The 23,380-nt window shown below is 37.6% G+C and overlaps 1 protein-coding gene across 5 annotated transcripts in view; it reads left to right on the forward strand.

Moving 5' to 3' along the window:
- The window catches only part of HECW2 (HECT, C2 and WW domain containing E3 ubiquitin protein ligase 2), a 164,502-nt gene that overhangs the window by 106,257 nt on the left and 34,865 nt on the right, over window positions 1-23,380 (forward strand). For all 5 annotated transcript variants that reach the window (XM_084523310.1, XM_084523309.1, XM_084523312.1 and 2 more), the window contains 9 exons: window positions 886-2,220; window positions 3,492-3,587; window positions 7,036-7,186; window positions 7,571-7,674; window positions 9,045-9,169; window positions 10,658-10,843; window positions 15,761-15,895; window positions 18,460-18,562; window positions 20,777-20,873. In XM_084523310.1, coding sequence (XP_084379436.1) covers window positions 886-2,220; window positions 3,492-3,587; window positions 7,036-7,186; window positions 7,571-7,674; window positions 9,045-9,169; window positions 10,658-10,843; window positions 15,761-15,895; window positions 18,460-18,562; window positions 20,777-20,873 — 2,332 coding nt within the window. The remainder of the gene's footprint in view (window positions 1-885; window positions 2,221-3,491; window positions 3,588-7,035; window positions 7,187-7,570; window positions 7,675-9,044; window positions 9,170-10,657; window positions 10,844-15,760; window positions 15,896-18,459; window positions 18,563-20,776; window positions 20,874-23,380) is intronic.

Genomic DNA, 23,380 nt, shown 5'->3' on the forward strand with positions numbered 1-23,380 from the left:
TCCAAAACACCTACATTTATCCTATTATGTTTCTTTTCATTCTATCGTTTTCCCATTTTATTAGATACATTTTAAATGAATGTGCTTATGATTTTCATTTTATGGGATTGATGAGGGAATCTAATTCTTTCTTCGCACTTTGACGTGTGCCTTGGCTACCTTTGGCTGAGATGAGCAGTTGCAAGCAAGGTTCTGCCTCTGTGTCCATGTTGATCACTATGTCCTATCCCCCTTTTACAGGACTGAGAATTACCTGTTATGGTTATACAGATACATGTGTCCATTAGGCATTTTTTTCATACCAAAACGTATTTAATATTTTGTGAACTTTGCTTAGGTAGATTCCCATTCTTTACAGTGGAAAAGTTTGTTAAATCTATTCAAACTAACTGTTGTGTATAGAATTGTGTATCAGTGCACAGTTTGTGATTGCTCATGTGATCTCAGGTGCGGGTTTACATGCTGTTTAGGACAGCTGGCATCAGTGACTGGTTTTGTATAAATCCTGCTTCTGGATATAAGAGAGATGCTGTAGAAAACCAGTTCCTTGTTTGTGAGGCTGGTTTTGCAGACAGTTTGTCAAGATGCTTGGCAATGCTTTGTCTTTTGAAAGCAAAATAGGACTCCTTTAAAGTAATATTCCATGCTTGTGAAATTTTCTATGACCTATAAAATAGGATAGACTTATATAGAGAAAATTCTGTGATTGCTGTTATAATGATGTAGATGCCTGTATTGTTTTAATTGCATTTTCTTCACTTACTTGCCTGATTGAAATAAGCCAACATCTTGAAAGATGTGATGTATCACTTCTGTGATGATGGGAAAATATAATGAACTGTCTGTGCATTACACGTTTCACATTCAGTTGTTGTGTCTCTGCAGATGCATCACCAGAAACAGTCGGCACTTTGCTAGGAGTGAACTCTGTAAATGGAGACCTGGGGAGCCCCTCTGATGATGAGGACATGCCAACAGGACATCACGATACATCCACAGTGTGTTCCAATGGTCCAGTCCTTGAGGAATCATCTGGAGAAACAATCCAGAGACATATTTTAAGGACTAGTACAACTCTGGAAACAGACCAGGATGAGATAACCTCTGGTGCTTCAAGATCATCGCCTACAAGAGGTCGCCAGGACTCACTAAATGACTATCTGGATGCAATAGAACACAACGCTCATCCCAGACCTGGGACGTCTGCCTCTGGTGAACGTCCACGTGGAGCCTCCCCAAAACTGAGGAGTAGCTTCCCTACTGACACAAGACTTAATGCGATGCTTCACATTGACTCGGATGAAGAGGAACATGAGCTACATCAAGATCTGGGTTTTCCATCTTCCTTGGAAGATGATGGTGGTTTGGTAATGCTTAATGGTGCTGCAAGAAGTGTTGAAAGAGATGGTTTAAGTTGCTCATCAGATCAGGTAACACAGGGACCTGCAGAGAATGAAAATGTTTCAGCCTCTGAAGCTCCTTTGCCTTCAAATGATGACCAGCCAGAGAGTCTCCCAGAGCTTCCACCATCACAGTTAGCAGAAGGGGAAAGTCCCCAAGGTTCTCAAAGTGAAACACCAGCAGAGCAGGCTGGCAGTGAGTCGTATGCCGCTCAGGAGGCAGAGCAGCCTCCTAGCAGTACAGATGCAGGAGCTGCAGATGCCGCTGCTGGGAGCAGAAGGGGTGTTAGTGAAACAGAATCCATTGATCAAGGGTCTGAACCTTCCCAGCTGTCATCAGAAACCGAGCAGAGTGACCCTGCTCGCACGGAAAGTGTCAGTGAGGCTAGTACCCGACAGGAAGGGGAGAGCGATGTGGAAGGGGCAGACAGCTCTTGCAACGAAAATGCAACTGTGCGCCGTTCCTCAGTTGAAATGCGGTGTTCTTTTGAAAGTGCTAGGTTTCCTGAGACTCCCACCTTTTCTCCTCAGGAAGAGGAAGAGGGAGCTTGTGCCACTGATGTGGCTAGAACTCAGCCAGCTGCTGAAACACAAGATGCTGCAAGTACTTCGGGCTCTTTGCCTGCAGTACAGTTACCTCAGGAGGAAGTGCAGGAGGCTGAAGCAGGTGAATTACAAGACCAAGAGGAAGCAGAAGAAATCTGGCAAAGAAGAAGCCTGCAGGCGGCAGCTGCCAATAGCCAGTCTCAGGATGAAGAAACAGAAGGAGCCCAAGCAGCCTGTGAGGGTGCCACAGCACAGGTTGAAGGAGCTACTGGAGGTAACAACTGCAGGAGGCACTCTGATAAGTGACCTTTCTGCAGCCAGTAGAAATTAATTAAAAATGAACATCTGAAAGTAAAGATCTTCAATTATCAATGTCATTATCTTTCAAAGGTTTTCTTCTTGGGAGACTTAATTCTTTGTTTAAGAGACACTTGGGGTTTTTGATTCAACAAAAAAAAAAAAAAGAAAGAAAGAAATATACAAAACATGTTTATTTTGAAATAGGATATATTCTAATTCTTGAGAGAGTATTGAGAAGGAGTGTGAAGAAAAGAATTTCACAATATTACCCTGCTTGCTAGATAATTTTTTAGTCACATTTTAGGCTGATATCTTACCTTTTGCAGTTACTTATGTGTATGGACACATCCTAGCACAGTTGGAAGCATGGGAAAAGAGGAATGCATTACTCAAGACTGTAAAACTTTTCCCATATATAAAGTTATTTTAGCAGTTCAGGATTTCATATCTCACTAAAATCATGGAAAATAGAAATGCGTACATTGCAGATTTTTTTCAAGCACATTTCACAATGGATCATTCATTCTCTTTCTACAGAGATTGAAGTGGATCTAATTAAGTGGGTGCAATCAAATTGGATTTCTGGATGCATCTTTTTTTTGTAACATTTCAAAAGTTCAGAGCTCATTTCCCTATCTTTGAAGTCCATGATGTTCTGCATATGTTTGTGGTTAATCATATCTACCCTATTTATAAATAGGGTAAAATATAGTCTTGGTATAGCCCTGGTATTGCCTTGGTATAGCCCTGGTAAAATATAGTCTTGGTATTTTTTCAAATACTGTCAATACATTCTTTTACATAATTTTCTAGACATTTAAGACTCTCTGCTAGGTGTCAGATCGCACCATACTTTGCTAATCAATATTGCTGCAGCAAGGAAGGTCGGTGGACAGTTAGAGCAGGTTTCTGTGGTGGCCAGGTGGGTGTAGCTTTGCCCGTGTCCCTTGGTGGGATATAACTCAGGCACGTGCAACTGTTAGAGCCCTGGTTTTCATTGGTCACAAGTGGATGCATCGTGTCACAAGAGGTAACATTTTCAGGACCAGGACTGCAGAGTGTGCTAGAGAAATCACCCTGATCTGTAGACATGACTTATTTTGCCAGAAAGGCCAGGTGATTAATAGATATATCCTAAAACGTCGTAGTCCTGCAGAAGTTTTAGTGTGTCTTGTTCTCTTGAGAGGCAACTTTAGGGTTTCCCCACATTGACTGAAAAGTAATTTGTGGGCATTTTGTTTCTAGGTGCTCAAGCCAATGGCCATCAGCCCTTGAGGTCGCTGCCTTCGGTACGTCAGGATGTTAGTCGGTACCAGAGAGTGGACGAAGCTCTGCCACCAAGTGAGGTTCTTCATACTTTAATTGGGGGTTAGGCTGCCAAGATCTCATTACTGAGATCTCATTATGTTTCATTTTTAAATGTGAGAACTGAGAACAAACAACTGAGAAGTTCTTAATGAGGAAGGATGATGATTAAGTCTAGTGCTGTTTCGAGAAAGGCATTGTGCTCAGTCTGCAAACTATGAGGATGTGTTATGATAATTATACCTGATGTATACAGACTTGCTAAGTGAAATTTGCAGAGAAATTAGGAAGGCATGATGCTGCCTTTTCAGCAGGCAGCGCACGTGAGTAGGGAGGTAAGGTGATATGCTATGTGACACGCTCTGAGGGAAAGATAGAAAGCACAGTGAAATCTATGAATATGTCATATATGGTGATGATTTGCAAAGAAATGTCTAACATCTTTCTCTGCTCATAGATTACATGAAAGGTGTCTGTGTTTTCCTTGCATTTTCTGAGGCTGTGTCAAGGCATCTGAATTAAAATAAATCTGGATATTGAGCAATTGTTGGATGAGCTAAATTGAATGAGAAATTGTCGTTTCTTTAATACATACAGAAAACACATTGCTCGCAGTTTTTGGACTGATGCTCTTTTTTTAAACGTGGGCAGTGGTGATCTATTTAGTCTTAGATGCTTAAAGAAAGGAGAAAGGAGGGATGGAAAAAGCTACATGGCTAATGGGGAAACATTGCTTTAGAAAAGAAAATAATCAGACACAGTGAACTCAGTGGCAAAGCTCTGTGACTTTGAAGAAGCCAGGAATTCAGGTATTTAATGTGCAATTAATAGATTCCATTCCGCTGTGTGAAATGGGATTGCACTTGCTCTGTAATTGGATAGGGTGGCTGTAAAGAGCCAGATAGCAGAACATGGATAGACTCATGTATCGGAATGCCAGGTGATGAGAAGATTTTGCTCCCTGAGGATTTTGTTATAAGCAGTGCATATAACAAATTAGTCCTATGCACAGATCCCAAAGTTAATTAACTGCCACCTCAATAAAACAGAATTATTTTTCACAAAATTGTGCCTGGGAGACATATACTTCATTTGCATTTTTATCATTTTTCATGCTGAAGAAGACAGAGAACATTATGGGAGATAGGTGTAATAACTTAGAAATGCATAGATACAGCTTTTATAGCACCGTGGTTTATACATACATTGCTTTTTGTGTTTCAGAAGCAAACGATACAATAAGTACTTGGAAAAAACTATTAGAATGTTCATGGAAAAGGCTTGGTTGTGTGGAATTCTAAGATTTCTGACATTTGCCGGGATTTTACATTGTTGTACATGGGCATATATATACACACCAGTCCTTTAAAATCAAGGCTCAATGCCACGTTTATGTTAATCATTTGTCTGCTAATATGAATGAAATCCTAAATACTAATTGTTGCCTAGATTAATTTTCTTCGCCAAAGCTCTGCCCAGAACAGGTCTCTAGAACAGAATATGCCTAGTGTGTCTGTCTAGAACATGTAACATTTAGAACTCCTACATTCCTGGTGAAAAATCAACAAATATCAGCTTGAAGGCACAACCTTGATCAATTAAAATTTCACAATTTAGCAAGCTAAGTCCTTTGTAACATGTTTAACCAACAACAGTTTGACTAAAGGAAGATTTTTTTGTCCATCACAGCACTGATAGAAGTCCTTTACTTTAGAGCACAAGCATTCAGACTTGCTTATTTATGACAAACGCAGGCAAAGCTGCTCTTTCTGTCTCAAGACCACATTACAGAAACGGTGACTGTGTTGGAAATAGACATCACTACAAGAAAAATCTCAGCTGTTATACAGCATTTAAGGGTTTGAAATCTAGGTGGAATGGTGAAACATGTATTTTTATTTCATCAGAAAGATACTGCTTGTTAATTTGAACTTTTCACAGAATCATCTCTTTCATCTCTTTCTTTTTTTTTTTTTTCTTTAGGGGAGAGAATCTTTTTCAGAGAATGCTGAAATGTTTGTTTTCTTTTTTGACATAGAAATTATTTTTTCTTTTTGTGGAGTAACTTTGAAATGCATTATATTTTGTATAGCAAGTACAGTGATGAATCCACAACCTTTGCATTGTTGCAATTTTGTTTATTTTGAACTTTTAATTTGCAATATAATACAAAATTCTGGATTTTGCTTATGGATTTGGAGAAAGATGACATCAACATACTTATTTTCTCCTGGAATTGTAAAAAAAAAAAAAAAAAAAAAAAGTTAAACAGTTCTCTTTATTCTTATACTATGGTGTTTCTTATTATTTTCTGACTCCAAGTTTACTTTCCTACATAGCTCTTACTTACAGTAATAATACTCTAATCACTAGTAGGCTGTTCTGATTATGAACTGTAAAGACAGAAGAACAATTTGCATTGTGGCCAGCTAAAATACTCAGTCTTGCAGAGATGATACATTCAGTTTATCTCAGAACTTTTTTTTAACCTCTTTGTGAGTCAACTCACACCCTACAGTGTAGCACAGTGAGCTGCTTAGCTGCCTTCAGTTGTTGACAGAAGTCATAATACACATGTAGTAACAAAGCCTGAGGTTTTAAGGCTGTCAGTACTAAACAGTTTACAGTAGAATTTAGTTTTCCTTCTCTGCTGTCACGATTTTTCTATCCCCTCTTTCCTCGTGGAGCAGCGGTCATTTAGAATTGGTTGCCTGCCAATGCTTTTTTGAATGTTACTGCAGGGACTGATGTTTCCACCTCGACTTGAAATATAGAAAGTCTCTCCTAGAAACCTTCTGAGCTCTTAAAGATTGTTTTTCAGCTGATGACATGCTAAATGATTTGCACATTTTATGCAAAATCACGTGTATAATATGGACAGAGAAGAAATACTATATTCAGGTGATCTCATGCTGCTATCTTCTTTCTTTCAACCTGACTGGATGTTAGGTACTATTAATAAATGAAATGATTCCTATTTTTTAATAGTTAGGGATGTCATATTCTGGTCTTTTGTAACACTGGTTGCAGAGATCCAACAGACCATAATGATTAGTGCTGGACTTCTAATGTTTTCCATAGTTTCTGTAGCAAAACCAAAACTGGGACAGCATTATAGTTACTGCTTGCACAAGAAGTTGACAGTATTACTGTTACTACCACATGGGTAAAAGCAATGGCAGGTTTGCAAGGTTTTTGTTATTTAGGCCTTGGATTACTGAAGTAGTTTTCATCTCATCTTTATGTGCTTTTAGTTACATATGGATTCCATAGAACCTAAACTACTACAGGGAGTTTGACTTATACAATACAGTCAGGGAAAAGCCGTATCTCTTAGCCTTTCAGTGAGAAAGTTCTGTGCTGAAGTCATCCTGTAATAGAGGAATGGAAACTTGGAACATTAGATTCAGTTACAAAGAGCTAAAATAAATACAGAAATAAAACTGAACACCTCCATAGTTCACAGTATTTTATTGCTACTTAGACTGGGAAGCTCGAATTGACAGCCATGGACGAATTTTTTATGTGGACCATGTGAACAGGACAACAACGTGGCAGCGACCCACAGCCCCCCCGGCCCCACAGATTCTGCAGCGGTCAAATTCCATACAGCAAATGGAACAGCTGAATCGCCGGTAAGAATTACCATCGTTGCTTGTGAATTGTGTGCTTACAAAACTGCATTCACTATGGTAAGACTGAACAATGAACAGTTGCTATTGCAGCTGGCCGTATGTATTTATTTTTATGTGACTGTTCTTTTTATGTTGCATGTGGGCTTCTAAGGCTTTCGTGTCCCACCTGTGTTCAACAGCTATGTGGATAAAAAAAAAAATTACCTGCTAATGGTTTTCAGAAATTCAAAAGGCTCCTGATGCTGAAATTAGAGAGATTAGTGCATGGTAACCTACAAGGCAGAAAAGAAGGGCAAGCCCGACTTCATTATTAGAGTCCCTCGGAACCAGAGGTGGATCACAGTTATCATATTCTATATATAAAGTATAGTTTTCTAACTGTAGGTACCAGAGCATCCGCAGAACAATGACTAATGACAGGCCTGAAGAGCATACAAATGCAGTGGATGGAGCTGGAGAGGAAACTGACTTTCACCATTCTAATGCAGGTAAAAAAAAAAAAAAAAAGGATTTATTTCTTGCTAAATGGAGCATTCATCCTGTAGATGATTTATTTAGTGACATAAGGCAGAACATAATTTTTGCCCCTGAAAATCTGGGTTGCCATTTGTTTTCATTGTTGTCTACTTTTGAAGATTATGGCTCACCCTGTTTGATGTGCTGAAGAGATGAATGTGAGATTCAGAGCCTTTTTCTGTCAGTGCCTGACTGGGTTAAAATATAGGCGAGACATTTGCGGAGAAAGAGCATAAAATATAGGACTAGAAAGGACTTTGAGCAGTCACCTGTTTCATTTCCTTGGTGAAGGTAGATAGGATGGGCAACACCTAACCCATCCTTGGCAAATTCTAACTAATGTGTCCTTACTGTATGCAATCAGTGGATATTCTGTAACATTGTGAAATAGACTATTCCTATCCTTGTTATATCTCTTAATTATTTTGTTGGTGCACTCAGGACTGTCTTCAGTTAGTCTGCAGCTCCTTAGGGATATTTCAGAAAACTAAATGTGTCCGTGGCTGTTGTACTGAAAAGACTGGAAACTTCCCATGTCTTACAGACAAAACTTCTTACACATAATTATTCCTTTTTTTTTTTTTTATTCCTGAATGACACTAACCACCAATGTTCAGTCTTTGATCTGCAAAAATCACACCTGGACCTTTGTGTGCAGATCTTCAGCATGGAAGACTGATTATTTATCCTGTGTTTGTGCAGTTGATTATCCATATCTGCATATAGATCTTTTCACTTTTCTAATGTATCACTATGGTTTCTCAATCTTCTCCATCCCACTGTCCAGCTATTGCAGCATACTCCTAGTGGGAGTAAGTTCTGTCCTCCTTATTGAGTCATTAATAGAAGTAATGAATCGGACCAGATCCATACAGATCTCAATGGAACTTCATTTGGTGTAATTTTTTTTATTTTTATTTTTATTTTTTACTTAAATGGTAACTATTCTTCAGTACATTGTTGAAACTGCTCTATACCCCTGATTTTTCTCCCCCAACATGATTCTCATGATTCTGAGAGTATCAAGTAAATAGTGTTAAAGGCCTCTTAACATTCATAGGTTTGCCATGGGGACCTCGTTGCAATTTATATTTACGGACGTGCTTGGGAACCCGAGTGATTGGAATTTATTTATTTTAAATGATTGTAAACTCAAGTTCTGATATTTTCAAGATAATCAGTGCTATATTAAAAACATTTCAGGTGCAATTATAACATGTAATATGTCTGAAATAATTGTATACCCAGTGCTTTTCTTTCTTGTGTGAATCCATTTAATGTAGTTGTTTGCAGTAGTGTTTTGGTAATGATTATTAGTGGATGTCATTCACTTTGCTTTTAGATTTTCGAAGAGAGAATGTGCTGCCTCACTCTACCTCCAGATCCAGACTTACTTTATTGCTCCAGTCTCCCCCTGTGAAATTTCTTATCAGCCCAGAGTTCTTTACAGTGCTGCATTCTAACCCTGTGAGTATAGTTTGTACAGGTAAAAAAACCTTCCATAAATACGCGTTTATATACATGGATGTCTTGCATGCAAAGAGACTACTCAGTGTTTGACACTAAGGTACTGACAGTATTTAGGGAGGTGGGATACATTCAAATGCTCATATCATTCCTTGCAAATGGTGAGCTATCAGACATGGCTATAGTTGGTATTAGACCTACTACAATTTTTATTTTTGACTCAACTCTTCATCTTTTTTAGGATACCAAGCTCACTTGTTTATTTGAAACAATAGCTTTCTTATTGTGCTTTGCAGAGGGTGACAGACAATTCTCAGAATGAAAAGTGCAGCTTCTGTTTTAAGTTTTTTTTTGCTGCTCGTGGGATTGTGTATACTCCCCAGGTTGCCAGGTTTACATCAAAATGTATTAGAGATCATGCTGAACAAAAAGACATCTTAATTTATGTTTTCTATTTTAACTGTTCTTCAGTAATTCTTCCTATATAGTTGTTTCAGTATTTTTCTTCCTTTGCATAATGGGGTGTATAGTGTAAACAGAAGTAATGGGATGAATAACTTATTGTCTGCCAGCACACTTGTTAGTAATCCAGTGTCGTGTTTTTTTTTTTTTAATTACTGGTTGGTGTTAATTTAATTTTGACATGTATGCATGCCTGAATGTGGCTGAATAATTCTGCTTGTTCTGCACTGCTTTACCTTCAATATTTGAAATAGGGCAGAAGTGAATAAGACATTTGACCAGGGAGTAGAGGTAGGAGCACAGAGTGATTTAGGCAACAGCACAGTGCAATTGGAGAACCTATGTTTTAGCTTCTGTCTATTGCTAATCCAGAAACAAAGACTTGATTTCTGGTTGTCTGGGATCTTGTTTTGGAGAAAAGGGTATTAACTGTTTATTTTCCCTTTTATTTGAAGTTTTATACCTTAGTGCTCTCATTTTACTCTTCTATTTTAATTTTATTAGATACATTACACATGGGCATGCAATTAATGGGTTCTTCCCCCCATCTTTTTATATTTTTAAAATGTGTAGGTAGAAACAATATTTATATAAAGTTGTGAAAATTTCTACAAGGATATATGTGTCTATCTTGCAGAAAATCTTACCAGCTTTATGACAGTGTTCTGTGGCTGCATTTGACTCTTACTCCAGAAATCAGAGAATATCTATGAAATCTCTAATTTTTAGCAATTAAGATTCTTCACCATTCCAGGGACAAGAGTGTGGTAAAAGGAATCCGAAATAGAGTATTTCACACTTTGCTGAAATCAGTCAATAACAGAAGTTCATACATATAAAGTAAAAAAAGAAATATTGAACACTTATTCCAAAACTGGAGAAAGATGACCATTTTTTTATTGTTGTGGCTTAGTTGGAAATTATTTTTAAGGGTTAAGATGATTTATTTATGGTGGAAATGTCTTTTTGTAGTAAAAAGAAATTTTATCTTTCAAAATTATGTACTTTTGTTAATGTGTTTTTCAGAGTGCCTACCGCATGTTTACAAATAACACGTGTTTGAAGCACATGATCACCAAAGTCCGGCGGGACACCCACCATTTTGAGCGCTACCAGCATAATCGTGATTTGGTTGGCTTCCTAAACATGTTTGCTAACAAACAGCTGGAGCTGCCAAGAGGTTGGGAAATGAAACATGACCATCAGGGCAAGGTAATTGTAATGTATATGTGGCTCTGCTGAATGTTTGATTTTTGGAGGTTTTAGTGTTAAGACTTACTTGGTTGCTCTTAACAAGAGCATAAATATACATAATTCTCCAAATGTAAAAGGTGCACATCCTTTTTTTCTTCTTTTGTAAAAAGTAGATTGTAACTTCTTATCTGTGCTGACAAAACATTATATGAAAGAAGGAGACTGGTAAGTGTGTATTAACTGCTACAAGGAAAAGTGGTAGAAAATGGTATAGTATTTTTACTGTGAAATAAGTTGGATATTAAAAATTTCTTTTGAAAATAATTATCTAGTGTGCAGCTCTGTGAACGTTGAAAAAAAAACAACAGTGAGTTTTGCCTGTGTACTCAGAAGAAAATTTAAATGTAAGCTTAATTTTTATCAGCTGATTTTGATTTAGTTATTGTTGAGGTATTTATATGAGCTTTTTTCTCTAACTGTCAGCTTCAGCATCTCAAGTGGAATTTATTAGCATTTATTATTTGGTCTTATTTTCTTTAATAGTTAACAATTTTCTTTGGTGAATCCTCCATCCAAATGCTAAGTAGCTCCAGTGTTCATCAGCTTCTGAGATATCAATGTACTCTCAAAAGCCCTCGGGATGCTCATTCTGTTGGCTGTGTTAACTGGGTAGAAACCGTGTTTAATGAGTTCCATTAAGTAACAGGGATCTTGAATGGTTGCAAATTCTACTGCTTTTCAAAACAGATGTTGCTTATGAAGTTCTAACAAAATATTTTAAAATCAAAGAAAAACAGACAAATTTTTACAATAGTAATGTAATTTTAATGTAAATTTAAACTAGTGCATTCTTGCTATCTAGAATATGATTTCCTTTGCAAAAGATATTAAGGTTAAAAATAGACTGATTAGCATGTGAGAAAGTGATAAGGCTTAGCATTTTGTATGAGATGTCCTAATTAGGACTACAGGCTCACTAAGCTTATCAGTTTATAACTTTATCAGTCTTCGTAGGCTTAGCTGTGACTGTCCATAGAAATAATAGTCTTGATGCTTGAAAAGATTGCAGACAGCTCCTAAATTGAAGGCTAGAAAAAGTGCTTGAGGGTTGTTTTCTTCCTGGATTTATTGACTTGAGAAAATACCGTGTTTTCCCATTAGATAGGGATGTGCAATTATATTAACCTTCTCATTTGCACCTCTCTGTCTTTTCTGTTCTATGTCATCCTTTTCTGTTCAGTCCTTCAGAGGCCAGTTTTCTTCTGAAGAATACGGCCATTTCAATTTACTGCAGTAGGTGTTCCATAGAGAGAATTAGGCCTCTGGGTTTCTGGTGTGGTGTTTGGTAACAGTAATACTATGACAAACATTAATCAGCAAGAGGAAGCACTGAATAAATCCCCGCTGGGATTTCTTCACTTTGAATTATGCTCAGTATTGTTCATTCTCATTATGTTGGATTGTCTTTGTCACAGGCAGCACTTGTGGCCAGTAAGAAAGCTTATTCAGCAGTTGAGAGAGATGATGGCCAGTACATGGAGACCAGTGCTTTATGAAACAAAACCAAAACTCAATCTACTTTTATTAAAGTATAAGCTATAGAGAAGCAAATAGAAATTAGCCATGCCACAATATATAATTATGTCTCTTTTCCCTGCCTATTCTTTCTTGCTGAGATGAGGTTTTCCTTTATTTTTGCAAGTATATTGTAGTAAGAGGCTTGGTGCTCTTGCTCGCGAGGCACAGTGATTGTTCTGACCCTAATACAGCAGAGTTTATACACCCCGATGTCACTGCAGTTCTGGTGGCTTGTCCTCTTTGCAGGCTCTCTTCTATGCGCAGACAGGGACCTCCTACCTCTGAACTCCCTTCAAAGCTGCACAGCTAAGCCCAACTGCCCACTCTTCTTTGACTCCTCTGCCTATCCCCTTCAGAGGATAAAACCTGTTTGGCATACAGTTCTTCTGAAAGGGTCTGCTGTATCTCAGACAGAGTATCCGATCAGCATTATGGATCAGTCATCAGTCACTGGACACAGGGAGGCAGAGGGCTGCTGGGGAAGGCAGCAACAGGAAGCATCATCTAGGCCAGAGAAGACCCTGGGCTGAACCCAGTCTGAGCAACTATTCTGAAATTGTGTGCTGCCATGTGCATGTATACGTAAGCACCCCAGGGCATTTGTGCAATATGTGTAGGCACATGGCAATATTTTAAAGACACCTGTAAATGTGTGTGCTTTTTAAATAGATCTCCACTAGATGTTAAAATAAATAGTAAGTTTATAGTAGGGTTGTTTTTTTCTTTCTTTCTGTGGTCAAATTGTGATTGGTTATTAATGTCCTGAATAGGAAGAAATAATTTAGGCATCTATCCATGTTTAATGGATTAAATGCAGTTTTGGCACACCAATCTTACGTCATTTTCTTCAAGCTTTATAGATTTATGAATTATAGCTAACAAGAGATATGAAAGGGATTTTTGGAAAAGAGACTGTGAGATGCACTGTATTTTGAGCTGTGTGCCAATGTCCAGATTAGCCTAAAGGTTTGAAGCTCAAATTATTTTCTTCAATGAAGCTTTAAAGTAGTAATTTATGCTATATTTGAAAGTATGCTGCTACTAGCTGGCCTGCAAGCATTCATACTTAATAAGACGCGATTGTTTTAAACTTACTGTTTAAGGTTAGTTGTTTATTTAAATTTAATGCCAAAGAGCACTACATACAGTATTAGACTGCTGCATTGAGTCAAAGAACTGTGTAGTGGAGCTGTAGGTAGTACTTTTTCCACTGTTGAATTGGTACTTTTTTTTGTTGTTGTTTTTCCTATGTGATTTTACAGAATAATGTTGATTTAATGAAACCGACCTTTGGTTTGATGAAAGTGCTTCATATCTTATAAATATGCATAGGCCAGACTAGATAAAGTAGTAGATAAAGTGTTTCAAAACAAACAAATTAACTGTTAGTAAGTGAAGTAGACCTATCAATCAGGAGCAAAAAATTCAAAAAGCTTAGATACATTCCAACAGTCCCTTTTGGTCACTTCCCAGGCCCCAGACTGAAATTTTAGAAATGCTTTCACAGTGCTTTCCCACTGCTTTTATGTTCTCTAGTAGGTAAGCTTGTGCTGCTGCTGACATCATCGTTTGTCAAGGTGAACAAGTCCTGCATCAGGCTCAAACACTGCAATTAAAATTGCAATTGTTTGATAACACCGTATAGTTTGTGAACTGTGGAGCATTGTTTCACTTAAATATCTGTAACTATTTCAGCTGGTGAGAACAGCTTCTTAAAGCTTCTTCTTTAGTTTAGAGCTTCTAAACTTCCTTTGATTAGTGTTCAGGTGATGTGATTCACTGCCTGTACACACAGGTCGCAAGTTCAGGCATTGCTGTTAAAGCTGTAGGAGGCTTGCTGCCCTCTTCTGGAGTGTTTCTGAGGTTCTGCAGGTTTGGTGTCCCTCCTGCCTCCTGCACAGCCAGGTGTCAGCCTCAGTTAGCAGCTCCATATACCTACCCTTCCTTGGGAATTGGAAATAATAACATTTTCTCTCACCACTGTCCATAACAATACTTAGTTGCTATATAGCATGGCACACTGGTTTGTCTGCCTACTTTTGCAGCAGTCAGAAGAATTCCATTTTCTCTGTTCTGTGTATACCAAGCAGCCTGAAATAATGATTTCGTGTATGCTCTAGGCTGCTGAAAGATCTAGCTCTTCTTGTCCCTGGTGGGCTGACTGAGGTTAGAGGAAGAAGCAGGGAAACAGACAAAGGAGAGTAATTTTAGCCTGGACCAGTTCCCCAGCTGGGTTCACTGCTTGGCCACACAAACACTTGTGCCAGCACAAGTCAGGAGGGGTGCACAAGGGATGAAACAAGTGGTCAGGGTAGGGGAAGATGGGAATGTTTATTTTGCTGACACTGCAGGACCGAATTGTTTTGAAACTGTGGTCAAAGTACCTCACTGGTATCACAAATAGAAATGGTTCCAGCAGTCCCTAACCACCTCTCTGCTGCTCCAGACTCTTCAATTCCTCAAACCAGATGTCACTTTCCTGTTACTCTTCTACTCAAAACCTGGCTTTTTTATTTTATTTTTTTGCTATTTCCACATGTTTCCAGCATTGTGACCAAAAAAACCTAAAGTGTGTTGAAATAGGACTGCTGGTTTCCAAGTGCAACACTAGCTCTGGAAAAAGTTTAAATCTCAGGGCTTAGAAACTTCTTTTTTGGTTCAAATTGGAATGAAGTGCAGGAGGTTTTCATTATCCAGGATATGTGCTCCTGTGACCTTGCTTTTGGCAAATGGCTGTCCAGTCAGTATGTGGTTGTTCTCACCAGTTACCTGGTTTCAATGTTTTTGTTGCCACCTTCTTTCTGCCCCTGACTGATGTTTTTTTAGGTTAACAAACATTGCAACAGGAGGATGGCAAAAATGCCTTTTGACCTGTAATCACGGTGCAGCATAAGATGCAATCATGCACTTAATAAATACACGCCCAATTGTATTCATAATTATATGGTAAATAGATCACAAAGGGGAATAGTTTTGCCACTTAATGACATCTTTTTAGATGTTTATAAGGAAATGAAAGAGAAAAAACACACACAAGGATGACTTTTATTAAACATTTGAGTCTCTTCTTAATGATCGTAATAAAATTTCTGATGCTTGTCAGCTGAAGATTTCAAAGGGCTTTACAGACATGAGTGAAGTAAGGTATTAAAGAATTCATCCCTCCAGTGAGTTGAAAAACTGTTATGCTTCATCTGCTGAAGGGAATCTTTTTCATGAGCCACAGCAACATGAAAAAGATTTTCCAAAGCTTAACATCAGAGCCTGAATACACATTAACCTTAGCCATTTAACTCTTTGGTGGTTGGGTAGTCTTGCATCACAGAGTTGACTAAACATTCCTTTTTCTTTCTCTAGGCTTTCTTTGTTGACCACAATTCCCGCACGACCACATTCATTGACCCTCGGCTTCCCTTGCAGAGCAGCAGGCCCACTAGTGCTTTAGTCCATCGGCAGCACTTAACCAGGCAACGCAGCCACAGCGCTGGTGAGGTAAGTTTGATTTGCTCCTCCTTGTCAGGAGCCATCAAGTGTTTAGGGTCATTCCCATCACATTCACTCTTTCACATCATTACATTCACAACTCCATTCTGTCGCAACGGGCATGATTGTCCTGTAGCTGGATGGTACTCAGCTATAAACGTTTATTATTTTATTTGTCAACCAGAAACCTCATTGTTTCTTTGGAAATATATAAATATATGGCTTCAGGAAAAAAAAAAAATCAGGCATGAATTTTTAATTCTCAGTAACCCCATTTAACAACAGGAAAGCATCTGATTACAGATTACGAGTATCGATATCCTGTCTTTTACAGTCAATACTTAATTGCCGTCTAGCTTGTTGTCTGCCAGTTATGTTGTAACAGCTCTGCAAATAAGAGAAAAAAAAGGAAATGCACATGTATATACATCCAGATGTGCAACTACCTGAGTAAGTGTAAAAAAAAAAATCTTACCACATGGGTTTGTCAGACTGTTATATGTACTTAGGTATGTATTTTATCTCTGCTTTCTAAACAGAAATACATGGAAAAGACTATTCTGCTGGTGTCTATTATTGCTGGTGTCGCTGTGGACCATTTTCACCAGCAGTCCCCATATAGTTGTAAATTCTTTTCACTTGTGAGCAAATGTGTATTTACAATGACTCAAACTTCAGTTGTAGTTGTTATTTAACATCCGTACTGTTTGCTGTGAGGAAGGCTATCCCCTGACACAAAGAGGAATATGCATTAGAATAGCTAGTGAGATGCTCTGGTTTATCCTATTTTTAGCTCGGAGTTGTGGCACATGAAGTTCTGCCAGATAGCTGTTTCAGAGCAGGCATGAATCTTCTTTGCCACTTCTCTAACAGAGCTTCCGCTGAGCTGCAGCGAGTGTTTTACCATTGGTTGCATGTCTTGTCATATCCTGTATGAATATGGTTTAGTTGCAAGGGGTACTTTCCAGAGCCTACCTTCTTCCTCACCACTCACCCACTCCCTCCCCAGGTACATTTTACAAATGGTTTTAAATAGTATTTTCTGTCAATGTGGTTGTGTTTCATAGGCACTCATGTCTTGCAGCAAGCAAGACAGCTGGAGGTGTCTTCCTATAGCTGTTTCAGTCTTCCACAGGGTAAAACAAGTATTTGTTTGATTTATAAGAGAGCAGACCTTTTTTTTCTTCACTTTACCAAATATACACACCGATTGTCTTTCTTTTACACTTCAGAGTGCAGAAGCTCTGCATCAAAAAGATAAATGTCAGCTGTGCTGCTTGAAGTTGTCAATACTGCAACATAACCTGCAGGAAGTCATCACATTATATTGCATATACAGTGTTGATTTCCTGCATGAATTTCCTATTCCATCAAGATACGTGAAATTCCTAAATCCTAGTTTCTGCATGGTATTTTAGAAATATTTATTTGATACAATTACAGTTGTAGCTTTATTTTGAATATAAGTATAGTTCAAGATAGAAATCTGAAACAGAGGAATACAATACAGTATTCCCATTCTGGGACTGATGATGTTATGATGTTCATTTATATGCATATGTTTGAATCAGAAAACCATTTTTTCTTCTGCCCTTATGACTTAAGGGTTGCATATTTGTAGCTATTTTTAACCCATTGATCAATCAACCCATTGATTTCTGTATGTTATTGCAGAAAGATGAATACTTAATGAAAAAAAAATCTCAAAATACTTTATTTGCCTTGTCATGAACTTTAATGTTTTCAAGCCATTGACCCAGTTTTTATAGGGAGATGCTCTAAAGCAAACAATAACTAATGTAAGGAATGCCTTTTCAGCTAAAGCTGAACTGCAGCATGAAGCTGGAGCTAATAATAATGTTACTCATTTTCCAGCACAGTGCCTACAGGAATTTTTTTTTCTTCTGAAAGAGTATTATCAGAGTGCACAGAGATCTTGGAAGATGTTTCAGTACTTCTGCTGCTTTGTGATGACAGAGATTTGATTTAACAAAACCATTATAATTACTTGATCTTTTGCAGTTGGATTTTTTGGAGTTCTTTGGAGTGTGGAAGTGTAGTTCACATGATAACAATTATGTATAGGCTGAGGGACTGAGAATTAAACATAAAGGGCCAAGAGGATGAAAAAGTGGTTGAACAAAATGCCTTATATAGATAAAATAGAAAATACACTGTAGGAATAACGGAAGCCTCAGCATACAGAAAATTGTGGAAGTTGCTTTGACATCACAGATGCTACCAGGAACAATTTTACATTTAAAAAAAAAATGTTCATAGGCAACGGTTCACTTCCAGAAGGAGAACACAAAAAATTCATAACAGTTCTCCTGAATGATTATAAGAAGCATATTTTTACCAGTTTGGGACTCATTTGCCATGCTGAATGTCAACTCACTTCTTTATCCTGCTGTTTCAGCCACAAAATTCTTTCCAGTTTAAGTTTAGGGAAGTTCCCCTCATGCACAGAGGTAATAGAGGTTATGGTGCTAATGAAAGAACTGAATTTGATCTTTAATGTGGATAAAGATGTACATGAATTGCAGTGATTGTGCTTACATGTACATTTTCAGGTTGGAGAGGACTCCCGTCATTCAGGACCACCAGTTCTACCGAGACCATCTAGCACATTTAATACAGTCAGCAGAGCTCAGTACCAGGATGTGGTTCCAGTGGGTACGTCAACATATGGCCTCTTTTCAGAGAAATACTCTGTGACTGAATGTGTCACGTCCATCTGCACTGAAGGTTTTTTCATTTGGTTGGGGTGGGTAGAAGTTATGATTTGTATGTTATGAGCAATCATTCAGTTGCAACCTTCAGGAATAGCACTAAAAAGTGTCTACACAGAATTGAACAACTGATGCAAAAATTCTACCTGTGCTGAGCTTCCTAATCCCCCCTACTCGAAGTGGTGTCAGCGAGTTGAAGACAGTGAGTTAAGTTGGGTCCTAATTGGACACCATGTATTTCCAAGTGATATTACAGAACTTCTGGGCATCTGTTTTGGCAGGAGTCCAGAAAGAGTTAATCAGCTTGGAATTAGTCATTAGCTTAACTTCTGTTCTCAGTTACATACACTCAAAATTACTGATTTCTGTGCCACCAAGAACAGAATTTAGCTTCCTGAATCTAAAAGCTGTCATATTGTGCTAAATCAAGATAAATTAATCCGATTGACTATAACTGGATTTTTGTAATGTGGTATGTTTACTTGGAAATCTCTGCTAATTTAAATCCCTCCCCTTGCCACGGATATGGTGTGCATTCAGTGTGGGCTCAGCTATTAGTGAGGATTTGAATGTGGATGTTTCCAATGGTTGTTTAATGTTTGAGAATGGATTGGACACCAACACTGAGTGAGTCCTGGAATCTCTTTAGAACAATGAATACATATATAAGAAAAGACATAGAGTACCTACTTTTTGCCTTTTTTTCCCCATTCCATTACATTTCAATAGCTTTTCTCTAAGTCTGCCTATAGCATTTATCAGCTCATCTTGGAAGGTTGAATGACTGCAGCCTACTTCCTTATACATGCTGTCTGTTGGTACTTGAGAAACATGGCCAAATATGACTTGGCTGTAAGTCAACACTGGAAATGCTTATACCATCAGAAGTATGTTTAGCTTTAGATAATGTTTGTTAAGTGCTGAAAATGAGTTTACTATCATATTTTGATATATGATCTTACAATTCTAAGAATGATAGCAAGAAAGTATAGGTGTTATTGAAGTGTAAGTTATTTAATAATTTTATTTCCGTCTTTTTGCAAAGTTACAAAGAAGAAAATGAGTAACATTAATCTTTGAATAATTTGAATTGATAAATAAAATCTGTTACTACTAAAATGACATAACTGGCCTGATTATATGTCTGGTCAAAGTCTTGAAAAGCTGCATCTCAGTATCAGATAAAGTTACAGTAAGCACACAAAGAAGTATGGGTTAAGGTTTGGGGAGGAGCCTGGATGTACAGACATCTGTTTGATTACATTGCATTTCTGAAACTTAATCAGGCCCTTAATATGGATAGCATTACATGTTACTTCTCAGAGGAAGAGGTGAAAAATATTCAGCTACATGCAGCATTTTCCTACATGCAGCATGTAAGAACTTTGTAATGTGTAAGGGTGTAGTCGTCTTGTATTCTTACATAGCATTGTAGGTCTAAGTTACCACACAAATGATGAGAATAATGACATTTTAAATTGTCTATCAATTTATATGTAGGTACTTAATCTGGTCTCTTAGTAGTGCAATCAGATAGACACCTCCAGAGGGCAGTTCATCCCTCCTACACTACTCACTCTTCTCCAAGAGCCTCTGGAGATTACAGTGATGCTGAACAGCTAGGGAGGAGAAGCTAAAGGTAGTTAATAAAGAACCTTGTTGACATCACTATTAAATACACCACTAGAAAACAAGGTATTGGATTCTTCATTACCCTAACTGGTATATTTATAACACAGTAAGCAATGTCCTTCATGCTCTGTGTCACTTCATATTGCCCTTGTAGGACTGAATATGGTTCGGTGCAGTGAAAACTAAGGTCCTTGCAGTTTTATTCTAGCAATGAATTCTCTAGTTTGGCTTCAGCTACCAGTGTGACTGATAAAATGCAATACAAATTTCTAACAAGGTTAGCACTGCTAGCAGTGGGAAGTGTATGGCATAATTAGGTCTGGTTCATTGTCAGAGGAAGCATGTTCCCTACGATAGCAGTATCAGTAGCCTCACATGATAAATATATTGACACGGTCCCACTAAAGTGGTGGTAGAACTGTGAAGATAAAGTTTGCTGTCATTGTTGTTCAAAACCCAAAAGAAATGTCATCCTGGCTTTTAGTATATCGTTGTTTCAACACAATATTTTTGTTGGTATTTTCAGCTTACAATGACAAGATTGTTGCATTTTTGCGGCAGCCCAATATCTTTGAAATTCTACAAGAGCGTCAACCAGATCTTACGAGGAATCATTCACTCAGGTAATAAAATTCATGGAATCTGCTGTTCCAATCTAATACAAAATGGGAATTCAGAATAGTTTTTCTTTAAAATTAGTAGTGGCACATAACAGGTTGTAGAATTTTGGCCTGTGAGAGAGAAACATATCCATAAAGCTGTGGGCAGTATTTCTTTGTTGTACTTTTTTGTAATTCCCTGAAATAAGGTTTAGAGAAACAGCTGAAATGTGGTATTACAAAATGAAGGTAAAACAAACAAACAAACAAACAAAATGTATAGAACAACTTATGTAACAGATTTGCTGATGTCTTCAAAACATGCCAGGACAGCTGGATGGCAAGGCAAATGTGCCCATTCATTTGAGTATGCGTACAGCTGGGAGTGTGAGGCAGGATGGCATTTCATTTTGTTCTCATCTTCTCAGTGCACGCCTACAGAAAGGCTGCCCTGACCTAATGGCCTTACTATTCTTAGAGCAATCAGAATTTTTAGTGTTGCTCCAAAATTTCAAAAATGTATGTATAAAAGTTTTTGTATAGCCCAATGAGATCTGATGAAGGATGATCTTCGATTGTTACACTGTGGGTGTGATTTCCCAGTATGGTTAGAATAGAAATGCGAAAAAGTGAAATTCCAAAAGTGATGAGATCCCTTTTAAAGTGTATCCTACACAACGACACTTCAGTTTACTCTCTTGGGTGTAAAAGATGGAATAATTGTCTACCTGGAGATTAGTGTTGAGTGCACAAACCACTGTATCTTTCTTACTTGAACACTAACATTAAAAATCCTTGGTTTGCTGGTTGTGTAGTAATAATCATGTTGGTTTGGGTCTGTCCTGTACAGAGCTGCCAGTGTGGTGCAGGGTTCCAAATGCCTGTTCATATTGGATGACACAGCAGCCAGTAATGATTTTCACATTTATGTTGTGTTACGTACTGATCCTTTTTTGTCCACATCCTACAAGTGCCCAAAATTCAACAAGCTGCCCTGTTTTGCAGTTTCTCAAAGCATTGCATTCTAACAAGCTTTGTGATGAGGTTTCTGTGTTAAAAACTTGATCTGTCCTCTGAATAAATCCTGGTTAACAGCCCTGAAATGAAGTACTAGTAGAATTCATGTTCGCTAGAAATCAATGAAAAGGAAGATAATAAAAATCCTACAATTCTCATCCTGTCAAAACAGTTCCTATGTTGCATATCACTGCAGGCAAATTATCCAACCAGGGTTGATTTGAGATGTGAGCAAACTTATCTGCTGGGAAATAATATAAAAAAAGAAAAAAAAATCCAATTATTGGTAGTTTTATTATTCTGTTTTCCTTTCCCCATGGTGCTTGGCTTTCTTTACTCTGATAGCAATCAAAATACTGTTTTCTTCACATGTTTTGTGTTGGTTTTGATGATTTAGAATTCAGACTGTTCAAAAGACTTGTTGGTATTATCAGATTCTGCCTCTTGTATAGCCTTGCTTCCTGATTGCAAAATCTTGACTGCCACAAGCTGAGCCCTTCTCAAGAAAAGATGATTTGTGGATTAAAAATGGGAGATCAAAGGATAAAATACGCTGGCTTCTGCAACTCCTCAGTTACTGGAGACTCTATATTCTTTGGTATATTTACTTAGTAAATAGACTGAAGACTATTGCTTAATATGTCTAATGTATCTGCTTTAGCAAAATGATCAAGGATTTTAATGCACATGGTTTCATTTTATATTAAATATTATCGGTCTAAGAAACCATTCTGATAAGCTAAATGGTTATTCTGGTCTTCCTCTTTGAAGTTAGTATATTTTATCAAAGCGTCTCCTGTTATACCTCTCCTATATTCTTACAGAGCTGATGCTTCAGTAATATCACTTACATTTTTATAAAGATCCTACCAGTTAGTCTTTTAAGACCCTGATTTAGCGAATTTTGGTATCCATATCTGATGCATTGTGAGACTAAGTTATGTCAATGTCGTTGCTTAAATACTTAAAGAAATAGGACCTAAGTGAAATCCTGAATTGTGAGTTGCCTTTTTTTTTTTTTTTTTTTTTGAAAAACGGTTAGTACAACTTCCTGTAAACTATTTCTTTGATGTCCTCAGTATAACCAAGATTGTTTGACAATGATATTAAATATTGCTATTGCTATTATTTTTACATAAGTGAGGAGGAAAATCGGTATTTGGCAAGTGGAAGAGGATAGAGATCATTTGAAAAAAGTCTTACATTTTCTGCCTGATTTATCATTTGTAAAATGGTTGAAGAGATGTAGTAAGAAGTTGAGGGTCTAATAAAAATGTACAATAAAAGGGTACTACAAGTAGGAGCAGACCGTTGTTCAGAGGTTTTATGGTTGAGTGAGAACATTGTACTTACACTATTATTAAGCACGTAGTCAAGATCAAATCTCATTGCAAACCACCACAGATAAGAGAGGCTGAGAGGCTGTTAAATTATATGAAAGGGCTTCAGGCAAAGGCACCTATCATACCTTAAACATAATTTTTGTCCTAACAGAAGATAAAAGGCATATATTT

This window comes from Aythya ferina (assembly GCF_964211825.1).
Source record: "Aythya ferina genome assembly, chromosome: 6".
NCBI classification, from domain to species: domain Eukaryota; kingdom Metazoa; phylum Chordata; class Aves; order Anseriformes; family Anatidae; genus Aythya; species Aythya ferina.